The sequence below is a fragment of the Rhodamnia argentea genome, chromosome 2 (genome assembly GCF_020921035.1).
Source record: "Rhodamnia argentea isolate NSW1041297 chromosome 2, ASM2092103v1, whole genome shotgun sequence".
NCBI lineage: Eukaryota > Viridiplantae > Streptophyta > Magnoliopsida > Myrtales > Myrtaceae > Rhodamnia > Rhodamnia argentea.
Genome location: NC_063151.1, coordinates 22,165,890 through 22,178,568, shown reverse-complemented (window position 1 = coordinate 22,178,568; position 12,679 = coordinate 22,165,890). Strand labels below are relative to the sequence as shown.

Sequence of the window (12,679 nt, the reverse complement as noted above, 5' to 3'; positions counted from 1 at the left end):
ATGAAGCTCCTTTAATTTCCTTGAAAACTGGACTTGTTCACCAATAAAATCGAAAGAGAGCGAAATTCCGAAAAAATACATATAGAAATTTCCAAATCTAAATGATAGGAATAAAAATCTCCCAAAAAAAGAGAACGAAAAGCTTTCAAATCTAGATTAAATAGACAAAGAAAAGTTTCCAAACGGGAAGAAAGTAAGAAAATGAAAATAGAGAATCAAAATGGCCTAAGAAAGGGGGGAGGGCGGGAGTGCTCTAGCTCAAACTCTCGCATCTATGGTAGTTGAAGAAGAAAGCTGTGAAGAAAAACGAGAGAAGAGAAGGAAGGGCAGGGAGAAAACCTAGGGCCGGCTGGTCTAGGAGAGATTGATGGAGTTGAGATTTTAGCCAATTTATGATTGCAACATCCCCAGGCAATCATCTCTGACCAAGGCCGATACCTAGGGAATGTGTTGAGTATAATAATCTAAACGGTCAAATCATGTCAGGGAGGACTCCAATTACATACAAGAATTGAGAAGGAAATGAAAATGCAATGCAACTCAGTAGTTCTGCCAATTCAGTGATTATGGGGTTTTTACCCGAGATCGAAGCGACCAAGCAAGAATGGAGAAGAGGAAAGGAATCGGCGAGAGGAGCAACGAGTCGACAATGCCAGTGGCTGCGAGACGCGAGATGAGTGACGACATCGATGAGCGAGAGGTGGGACTGCAAGAAGAGCGAGTGGACAGGCAAAGACAAGACGCAAGCGGAGTGGACTCGGAGGAGTGAGTGTCATGGGGATTCTGGGGAAAATTAGGTTAACTAGTTTAGTAGTTAACTGGTTCTTTTGTTATTTTTTATCATTGTACTGTGTTGTTTGAAGTTAAACATTTCTAATTCTTTTTTTTTAATTGTGTGTGTGTCTATATATATATTCCGGGTAGTCCGATCTGGTCTCATCCACCATGGAATTGAGGACCGGATTGCCCCCCTTAAGGATCGGACCAACTAGGCCGGTCCGGTCCAATCCCGGTTCAGTTCGGCCTGGTCCGGTCCAGTTTGCACAACCCTAAGCACAACATTGGTTCCTTTGTAATTGATGATGATTGTGCGGACATTATTCAAAAGCTTTGCTCACATGCTCATAGAATTATATCATAGTAAAAAGTACTGTGACGTATATAGACAAGCTGCGTAAAAGCGTTTCTAAGTCCTCTTTTAAGTCCTCTTTGATAAACTCTTTTCACAATCAGGCAAGTCGATCCCTACTGTTCAAAGCAATGCTCGAGAATGAGAGGAAAGAAGGCCAAAGCAGCACCATCAAGATAAGTGAGGTGTCGCATGATGCCCTCTGAGCATTTGTCAACTATCTTTACTCTGCTGAAGCATGTCTCGATGAGCAAATTGCTTATGATGTTCTAGTATTAGCTGAAAAGTACCAGGCGCAGCACCTCAAAGCTTATTGTGGGAGCTCGATCACAAACTATGCCTTTGGGCACCAGCACAATGTGAAGCTTCTAAAGGAGGCCGCCTTCTCCCTAATTATATAGACAACATGGATAAACTCCAAGAGCGTCAAGCAGCACAGCACGCCTTGTGGTGGAGATATACGAAGCGTGTAAAAGGGATGAATGGGCTTTCCATTTTCTGGTCCTGCAGCACGGAATTTTGAGTTTGAAGAAACATGGTTTAGATAGTTTTCTGCCTGGATTGTTGATGGATCGAGTTGCCTTTTTTTATTTTCCTTAATCAACGGCTGACAGGTGTTTTCAGGTTTAATAGTGAACTTTTATTGAAGCAAAGTGAGCATGCCATGTCATGACAAGCACGAGTTTATTTAATGAAGGCTTGACGTAATAATGGCTTTTACAAATTCCGATATGCTTTCTTTTCTCCTGAAACACACTATCTGTGCTGCATCCGGTCATGATGCTCATCTATGCCATGATTCTTTTTTGGTCAGAATCTATACTATGATTTCAGTTTAGTGTTTTTACATTTGGGTTATCAAACTTTGTTATAGGGTATACTGCAAATTAATTTTTTTTAAACATATCATTAAATTTTGACTTCGCTCTTAATCAGTTTATTCAACCTTAGCTATTCCGGTTGGTAACCGAGAAACCCAATTTTTTCTTTAATCGTTGGACTTTTATGTGAGTAACGTCCAGAAAACATTAAAAAAAAAAGTCGAGGTAAATAATGTATTTCACTTGTTTAAGACTTGTCAATTATAATTCTTTGGGCAATTAACGCTTTGGAGGTCTCCCAGAAAATTAACATCCCTTTCATCTTTGGGAATTTGTTGAACTTTTTGTGCGTAGAACACGGTGTTTTACAAGATGAATTTTATTTGCTTCGGACGAGGCCATCACCATCGTATATAATTAATTTTTCCATTTGAAACGCAACTGAGGGTGTCATGCAAGTCTTGAGAGCCCGCACATGCATGCTTAAGTTCGTGTTTTCTATTGATCGATAGGTTAAGATCATCCATCACGTATCAGAAAGCATCTTTTCCATAAGCCACATCTGGTATCATTAATCGAAGTTTAACTTGTTTAAACATTTGAAAACATGATGCACCCTCTAGAGAAAATTACCAAACAAATCCTAAATCTATAATAATTGTGCAAATTCAATTCTAATTTTTTTTTTCAATTGAGTCCTAAACCTTTTATAATTGTACCAATTTAGTCTATTTAGCTCAAGGCCGTAGCTGAAGTGGATAATATTTAATAATAATTTAATATTTTTTGAATTTTTTAAGTAATTTTCTAATTAGTTTTTTCTGTATTTTTTCCCCTTTTGTGGTTTGATCCGGCGAGGGCGTCCCTCGGCCACCGGGTGAAGGCTGGAGGTTGAGGCCGGATGAGGGAGGGAAAAAAGAAAAGAAAAAAAGAAAAAAGGAAAACTAAATTAAAATATTTGAAAAAATATTACAATAATATTAAAAATTATCCACGTCAATGTCCATTGCCACGTAGGATGGCTGGTATCCATGTCGGTGATTTCCGGCCAATAGGATCGAATTGGAGAAAATTGCCAAAAAAGTCATAAATTTTTCACATTTTTGCCAATTCAATCTTAAACCTTTTAAGTTTGCTGATTCAATCCTAAACCTTCTCACATTTTGCCGATTTAGCCTCATTCGACGAAAGTCACCGACATGGAATCGTAGACTCTGACATTGATAATATGTAATAATATTTCAACAACTTCTTATAATTTTTTTAATCTTTTTTCTTTGATTTTTGAGTAAATTTCAAGGAAGAGGGGGTTTTTGGCCGGTCATAGTGGGAGAGGGAGAGAGAGATTGAGTGTTATAGAACGTTTTACATGCAATCCTATCGGGAATATGGGTCACGCTATTTTTCACACGTCACAAGCTTGAAACATGTCATGAGCGAGGGCCAGCTCGTGTCTTGGGTATTTGCCATCTCACGTGGAAAGATTTTCTGGCTTCTAGCATATCGGAGGGCCGTGGTGATGGGCTTGTACATTTACCCTTGGACTAAGTAAAATATGGCTCAAAGTCTAAAATCGAGCATTCTGTAGCCCGTCCGTAACTCTCATAAAGCTAACTGCCCCGAGTGCTCTACCTCACCTAAAAAGCCAAAAGATGAAAAAGGAAAACATATCTTATTCCATACGAGCTATATGTTTCCTATCGAGATTTTATAACAGACTCAATGCACGGTGGTACTTCAGGAAGCCCATAGGGACGTCGGCAATCGGCTTAAGATAGGCAGTTTTAGAACCTTCATTGTAAGTTTGGATAGATCGGTTGCACGCAGTAGGCGGGAAAGCCGAAGTCGGCCTTGATTCTTTGATGGTACCCGTCGTTCCCATCTCTAGCATTTTTGGCCACCATCATGTCTTTATATTGCTGAAAGCCACAAAAAAAAAAAAAAAAAAAAAAAAAAACACACAGATGAAAAGAAAGGGATTAGAGTAAAATGAAGTCCAGTATCTAGCTCAATGACTAAGAAAGACGTATCTGAGGTCCCTTGTGTTGAAGTTTCATTGCGGTCCATGGGACCATGACTACCACACCCTCGAAAGTGTAGATTAAAAGGGAAAAAGAAAAAAACATGAAACCACAAGCAAGGCATGGCCCTGACTCGTCATTGTAATTACCTCGAACGTACCTTTATTATGTTTTGAAAGAAGATTTAGGGCTTTTCCATTTCAATTGGCAACCTCCGTCTCCGTCTTTGCCTCACAATGCACCAACGATTAATGCTCGTCCGCTTTGGTAGGTGGAGGACCTCAGCCGTGGGGTGAGTCCCTGTGCCGCAGCTCTTGCCGGAAGCTGAGCGGCACGGGCCAGCCCTGGTGCTGCAAGGCTTGCCATGAAGAGCTCGGGGAAGAAGATGAAGGCCTTGGAGGCCAAGACGTTTCTGTTGACCATCTTGATGGACCAAAATCAGTTTGTCGATATACAATTGCTAGTCGTAGAGGATGATTCCGACGAAGGTTGGAGTCCGATGTTGGCAGGGGTCGGCTCTGCCGATGCCAACACAGATCCCATCCTAGTGAGTTTTTCTAGTTGATTTGTTCCTCACTCAGAGGATGATCCTAGTGAATTTTTTCAGTTGATTTGCTTTGACAATTTGAGATGATTAAGATGTGCTATGTTGGTTGATTTGATCACCAAAAATCTTAAATTTGTACGCATGTAAATTTATCAAATTGTATCAACTTAGGATTTTTGTAATTAAAAGCATAGTTTGGAATATATTTATAACATATATATATCAGTTTAAGATTTTTCCCGGCATTAACTATGTTTAAAATAAAATCTACTTTAAATCTTTTTTTCATATAACATGAGTCCACGTCGGGCCTCATTTAAAATCCTATATTTCCTTTCCTTTTTACTCGTTTTTACTCGCATCCGAACCCGAGCGGGAGAAAAAGGAGTGGGAGGTTTTCGCAGGCGAGTTAGCTCTCCCACTCAGCAGATGCGGCGACCGTGCGCGAGACAGGAGCACCCGGAGCCGGAGGAGACCGAGACCATGCGGTGCATATCCTGTGAGGAAGAGCAAGTCAAGGGCGACGCCGGCACGTGCAAGGATTGCTACGAGGAGGTGAGCGCGACCGTGGAAGAGCTCAAGCGAGAGATCGAGGACTTGAAGGCCAAGGTCGCCTACTTGAGGTCCGGCGCCCGTGGCCCCGGGTTCGCCGATGCTGTCTTGGTCGCTGCCGTGGACGTTCCTAATGGAGAACCGTCGATGCTGGTGCCAGCCGACAGGTCCATTCTGGTGAGCATTGCTTTCATTGATTTAGTTGCTGGTTTTGCTTTGATTTGAATTTTGGCTTTTTTTTTTTCCTTTATTTTTGCTCTGATCTCCGATTGAATTTGGGAATTTCAGAAGAGACGATTAACCTTCGATTAGTTTTGTAGCTAATTCGTGGGTGGGTTCAAATGTTCTGTTCCTTGCGCCAAGTTCTAATAGTGGGAGTGTCTGGTCATGGAGAAATTTTTGAATAATGCTTCTTGAAGGGATAGATTAGATACGGTAACACTTCCTTTATGAGTTTTCTTTCAGTTATTGGACGACGTAGGTGTGGATGACCTGTGTGTGCTGAACCTTTGTTCGGTAGTCTTGATTTATGTAAAGTTGAGGCTTGTCTGTGAACTGATGCCCAAATGAAGCTAGAAATGGAAAGAAAGATACTCTTTTGGGAGAGCTTATAGTGGATATAGATGGTTGAAAACGGGGTTGGTCAGAGTGTTATGAAATTCAGTTGTCTGGGTCGAGCTATTAAGGTTTCTCAGATCTTTCATTTTAGTTGAGGCAGATAGGAGTCATAAGAGAGTGAAAGAGTAGTGCTCATAGAGGATTTCTTTAGAAGTTTTATCTTCGTTTGGCCCTTATGGGCATTCCTTTGAACAACTACTACTGATAAAAGACCATTGTAATGGTAGTTTGTGCAGATAGATTTAAGGAAGGGAGACCTACCGAGAATTGGCACTTGGACTTTTAAGATGAGTTTTATGTGTTCCTAAGAATTCGGTAACTCGACATTGACATGGGTGTGCTAAGACAGTGGTACCTGTGGCTTTCTAGTTGACAGCAATAACTCTTTGCCTTGCCACTTGAAGTTCGTGACAGAGTGGTAGTTTCAGTCTGAAAGCAAAGAGTGCCCCCAAAGGTAATATTACTTGATGATAATGAGTTAGGGCTTGCATGATTAAGTTCTTCCAATGCCTCAGAGGAGGTCTGCACGACACCTTTAACTAGCTTGGCATCTTGAACTTTCATGCTGTCATACGAGTATAATTTATAGCTGAATGGAGTCCTCTAGCTATCTCCTGCTCTTGAGTCATTTACATAATTAGCAAAAGCCTTCATATTTTCTTGTGCACAAGGATATCAAGTAGAAGACAGCCACTCTAGAATTGGCTACGATGTAATATAACACACTTCCTGTCATAAATGACCACACTTGCCGCAAGATTCTCTTCGGAGATGCTTGGATAGCGTGTGGGGTCGCATTAATGATTCACACTATGACTATCCTAATTGTTGTGTACTGGAGAAAAGCTAACCTAATAAAAAAGAAACAACGGTGATTCATCTCAGATTTATGCACTTTTGTCCACTTTAGTTTTGTCAAGCAGATTGCTACCAAATAAGTTCTGTTAGATCGCTTCTTTCCGCCTCAGACAAGTCCTGATTAAATTACCATTCCATGAACTCTAAACATAACCATTCGATGATGAATCTTTCGGTGATGCAGCCTTAAGAAAAGGATGTTAGACCGCTTTCTTCTTTCGCTTCTGGCCTCAATAATTACTTGGAGTGGTCTTGGTCTTCTCTCTTCTTGAGCTTAAACTTAAGTTTACTTGAGTTTTGAAGATGTGATGCCGAAGTTTAGGTGGATTAAATAGTTGTTGAGCGTACATAATCAGCATTATCAACTCATATGAACTTCTGTGACTCTTCATCTAGAGACTTGCTGTAAAGTTCTGCCACTGTGCATGTTTGTGGCCGTATATACATGGTGATGACAGGGGTTGCATTTGCTTTTGGAATTCCATGCTGCTAAAGATGCACCTATATAAGACATTTCCACTAACAGATTATGTCTGTCTGATGTTAAACTCTCTCTTAGGTTGATCTTGACACTTTTTTATTAGCTTTTATCTGTTCAGGCATTAGAAGTACGTATTTGTTTGCTTGGACTGGATTTCTAAATCCAAGAGATTGTCAACTTTATTTTGCAAGTGTTCCTATTATTTGCCTGGAATGTGGCTTTGTGAGTTGAGTGGACTGTTAATCTCTATGTGAATTGACATGTTTAGTGATTGAGTCTCTAGATAGTTCATGCATCATGACTCTTGCACAAGATTTGAATTAAGCGAATGCTGAGCCACCGGATATGCATTTTGCCTGCTGCCATGTACATTTTATTGGAGTATCAACTCAAAACATTACACAAGCTTGAGTTTTGGTCTTCCCCTTGGCATAAGGGGACTTATGAGCGCACATAGTTTTCATAATGTTTGTAATTGATAACGATAGCAAGGACATGTTTCAGATGCTTTGCTTGCATGCTCATAATATTGATATCCGGAGTTCCTTCAATATAGCAAACTCCGACTCACATAGATGTCATGCATAAACATCTCATATCGAATTACCGGGTTTTCACACTGCAAGAATTGCGTTGTTGAGTCCTCTTTGATATTCTATTTACAATCAGGTTAGCCGGTCCCCAGTATTTAAAGCAATGCTCGAGAATGAGATGGAAGAAAGCCAAAGCGGCACCATTAAGATAAGTGACATGTCGTGTGATGCCCTCCGAGCATTTGTCGACTATCTTTCTGTTGAAGCATGGCTCGATGAGCAAATGGCTTGTGAGCTTCTAGTATTGGCCGAAAAGTACCAGGTGGTGCACCTCAAAGCATATTGTGAGATGATCTTGGTATCCAAATTAAACTGGAATAACTCGATCATAAAGTATGCCTTTGCGCACCAGCATAACGCAAAGCATCTCCTTGAGGCAGCCTTGTGCTTAATGATGGACAACATGTATAAATTCCCAGAACATCCTAAATATCCAGAGCTCGTTAAAAAGGACTCACGCCTTGTGACGGAGATATACCAAGCATTTATTACAAAGCTGTATCCGAACAACAAATCAGATGGTGAGTTTTCGCTTTTTCGTTCCCAAGTGATGGAATTTTGAGTTTCAGATAACTTTTCTGTCTGGGTTCTTGATAGATCTCACTGCCTTTTTCTTATTCAGGGATGCAATTTGAAGTGTCGTCTAATTGAACAGCGAAGTTTTATTGAAGCAAAGTGCACACACAATGTCATGACAGCCGCTTGGTCTTACTCAGCGAATGCTTGACGGATGTAATAATGGATTTTACAGGTTGCAATATGCTTTCTTTTTACTATCTATGCTGAAATTGCTCATGATATTCATCTATATTATGATTGAGGTGAAGTTTGAGCATTGTTCAGGTTGCTTGCGGATGAGAGAGACTATATGCAGTTTAGGGTTTTTACATTTGGGTTTATCAAATTATATTCTTATTTTCATCTAGGGTATATTGCAATTTGATTTTTTACAAGCATATTGCTAAATTTTGACTTCGCTCAATCATTTTATTCGATGGCCAATAACCAACTAACCGAATAATTTATTTGGTCATTTAACTTTCATATGACGTGCAAAAGACATTCAAAAAAGTCAAGACAGATAATACATTTCAACTGTTTGGGAGTCTTAAGAAATTAACGCCCATGCCCCTTTCATATTTTATAACTTCTTGAACAATTGTGCGAAGAATGCACAAGATTTTTAACGAGATCAATTTTATTTGCTCCAGTCTGGGTCGTCACCGTCGTATAAAATTGGCTTTTCCATTTGAAATGCAATTTGGCAATTGGCCTATTTTTTAAATTTGTCAACATGAGGGTGACATGCAACTCTTGAGAGTCCGCATATGCACGTTCAGTTCGCGTTTTGAATGGATCGATAGATTAAGATCATCTACCACATGTCAAAGGGTATCTCATTCATCGTACACATCTCCTTTCATTAATCAAAGTTTAACTTATATGAACAGTTTCAAACGCGTTGCCCACACTCTCTATTTCATTGGCAGAATGAGATGCGACGTATTCCTTCTTTTTCCTCCAAATGCCTATATGATTTGGCTCTCTAGACTCTATTTAAGATGTTAATTAAGTTAATCTTATTCGAAAAGTCCATTTGCAAACCCTCAACCACAATAATCTTGTTTTTTTAAACATGCTAAAGGGCATCGCTTGAGAATTCTCGAGATTAGGGCGAGTTAAGTAAAGATATATTAACACTGATTTACAAAATTGATATATTAACTCACCCGATAGACTTTCATCGCCTAATATCTAGTGCATGTAAGTTGAATAAGTTTACCCATAATTTTTCTTCTTTCTTGCCAAAAAAAAATAACGATTGTTTGCATGAATGGCAGCTTGTCAATAATTCTTGCTTGGAGCCAGATTGAGCAGAAATTTAATTGAAGATTGATGTCCATATAACGGGAAAAGTACCAAAAAAGCCCTAAACATATTGCAATGGTACCAATTCATTCTTAAGCCTTTTAATTTGACCAATTTAGTCTTAAAATTTTTTGTATTAGTACTAATTCAGACCATCTAGTCAATTTGGCCGGAAATCGCTGACGTGGACATCGGTGGTGCCACATAGGACAATCGGCGCTAATGTGGACATTTTTTAATAATATTTTCTTTAAAAAAATTAATTATATTTTCTCATTTTTTAAAAATGAAAAAAATAATTTATAACATATTCTTTTTAACATTTGCTTTGGCCGGCCAAGTTTTCTGACCAAAAAAAAAAAGAGGAAAGCATAGTGGCCTTTATTTTTACCAACAATTTTTTTAATACTTATCAACATTTATTGAATCACCAGGATGGGAAAAATTCAATATTTTTGGAAAAGTAACAACAGAATTCTAATTAAATTATAAATCAGTTTTAGGATTACAACCTGCTAAAACTTGGCTTTGGCCGGCCAAAGCATACGTTATAAATTATTATTTTTTATTTTTATCCTTTTTTAGTTATTTTTGATTTTTTTTCTTTTTTTAAAATGAAATTTTTTAAGAAAATATTACTAAAAAATGTCTACGTCAGCTTTCGTGGTCCTATGTGGCACCGCCGGCGTCCATGTCAGCGATTTCCGGCCAAAATTGATCGGATGGACTGAATTTGTACTAACGTAAAAAGGTTTTGGACTAAATTGGTCAAGATTTATGATTGAATTGGTACCAGTGCAATATGTCTAGGACTTCTTTTTATACTTTCCCCTTCATATAACTAACGAGTCGATGACACATCCAATTGGGTTCTACCAAAGCACCAGGACCGGACGGCTTGAATGGGCTGTTCTACCATCACAATTGGGAGGTTCTCAAGCATTTCATCTCAGAATTTCTTTAATTCAGGGATGCTTGACCCGAGGTTGAATAAAACACATATCACTCTCATCCCCAAGCTCCAATCAGCTTGTGCAACTTTGCATACAAAATAATATCAAAGATCCTAGCAAATGGACTGAAACCATGCCTACAAGATTTGATCTCAGTGGAGCAAAGCGCATTTGTTAGTGGAAGACAAATCTAGGATAATATCAAGATTGTCCAGGAAGTGCTTCACCAACTCAGAATCCGAAAACGAAAACAAAGTTCCAAGCTGTACTCAAGTTGGACATGCAAAAAGCATACGATTGAGTGGAGTGGGATTTCTTGGAATCATGTTTGCTAAATATGGGTTTTAGTGCTAAGTTGGTCCAATAGGTAATGCAATGTAACTACTGTCTCTTTTAGCGTAAAATTTAATGGAGAACCAATCCCCTTTTTCCAGCCCTCTCGAGGTCTTTGTCAAGGTGACCTTCTTTCCCATATCTTTTCATCTTAGTGGTTAATGTTCTATCCTGTATGATGAGAAAGGCTCCGGAGCAGGGAGACATAAAAGGAATATAACTAAAGAGATCATGTCCTACTTTGTCACACTTAATGTTCGCAGACAACTCTATTTTCTTCCTTGATGGGACCATAAAGGAATGTCAAAACGTGCCAGAGGTTTTGAACCAATATTGCTACGCATCCGGCCAGACCATAAATCTGAACAAGTCGGGCATCTTCTTTAGCAAAGAGTGTCCTCAAAGACTCAAGCACAACATGCTAACAGAACTTCGTGTCCCAGAAATTGTTAAAACAGGTAAATATTTGGGGATACCTTCGGATTGGGGTGAGTCCAAGAAACAAATGTTCGCTTGGATTTTGTCACGAGTTAACATGAAGTTGGAAGGTTGGAAGAAACGTTTAATGTCAAAGGCTGGAAAAGAAATTCTTGTAAAAGCAGTGGTGCAAGAAGCACTACCACAATATGCAATGTCAATTTTCAAGATCCTCATGTCCATTTGCCGAAGTAATGAACAAAAAGTTGCTGAGTTTTGGTGAAAAATTAGCGAGAATAGAAAGGGGTTGCATTGGAGGAAATGAGAATTTCTTAAACTCAGAAAGGATAATGGCGGATTAGGCCTTAGAGATTTGGTAACTTTCAATAGAGCAATGCTGGGAAAGCAGGCTTGGCGGTTGGCACAGGGCCCTTCCTCATTATGGTGCCAGGTCTTGAAAGGACTCTACTTCCCGAACTGTGACTTTTGGAGAACTAGTGAGGGAACTCAACCATCTTGGTGTCGGCAAAGCCTTCTTATAGGCAGAGAAACTATTAAGGCTTCCGTCATGTGGTCGGTCGGAAACAGGGAAAACATCAGAATTAGAGAAGATAAGTGGATTTCCAAATGAGTGATTGGCAGCCCTGCTAACAGAGATGAGCCTCAGAGAGTGGCGGAACTGATTAATAGGGATAACTCAACTTGGAAGATACCAGCTCTGAATGAACTGTTTGACGAAGAACTGAAAAATGAAATTCCGGCGACTCCATTGAATACACAAGAACAGGAAGACAAACTAGTCAGGACAAACATAAAGTCTGGGGTATACACAGTGAAAAGTGGATATAACAGATGCAGGGAGGAAAACGAAAAGCAGTGCCGATCCTCGGCTTCATCCTCCTATCAGACCCCTTGGGGACTCTGGAAAAAGATTTGGAGCGCCAACACCACTCCAAAAATTAAGCTTTTCTTATGGAAAATATGTCCGAATGCATTACCAACGAAATCGAACTTATTCAAGAGAAATCGAACTTATGGAAGAAGATACCTGTAAGCTTTGTAGTCAACAACGGGCCACTCTCAGATTAATTTTCTTCCTGGATTGTTGATAGATATCATTGCCTTTTTCTTAATTAGCAGCTGACTGGTATTTTCAGCTTTAAGAGTGAATTTTTATCGAAGCAAATTGCGCATGCTATGTCCTGACAGCATGATCTTATTTAATGAATGTCTAATGGATGCAGTTATCGCTTTTACAGTTTCTGACATTCTTTTTGTTTTTCTAGAGACAAACTATGTATGCTGCCATCGGTCATGAAACTCGTCTATACTGTGATTTAGTGTTTTTACATTTATCAAACTTTGCTATAGGGTATACTGCAATTTAAGTTTTTGGAAACTTACCGGTAAATTTTGACTTCGCTCTCAATCAGTTTATTCAACCTTAGTTGTTCCTGCTGACAACCAACCCACCCAAAAGTTTATTT

The 12,679-nt window shown here is 39.3% G+C and overlaps 1 protein-coding gene across 1 annotated transcript; it reads left to right on the top strand.

Annotated features, from left to right (window-relative positions):
• The first annotated feature begins 4,871 nt into the window (after window positions 1-4,871).
• LOC115751392 (BTB/POZ domain-containing protein At4g08455-like) lies at window positions 4,872-8,446 on the top strand. The gene is made up of 2 exons (XM_048275373.1): window positions 4,872-5,247; window positions 7,697-8,446. Exons 1-2 carry the CDS (start codon window positions 4,948-4,950, stop codon window positions 8,180-8,182), a joined length of 786 nt encoding a protein of 261 aa, XP_048131330.1. The 5' UTR covers window positions 4,872-4,947; the 3' UTR covers window positions 8,183-8,446.
• The last annotated feature ends 4,233 nt before the right edge of the window (window positions 8,447-12,679 follow it).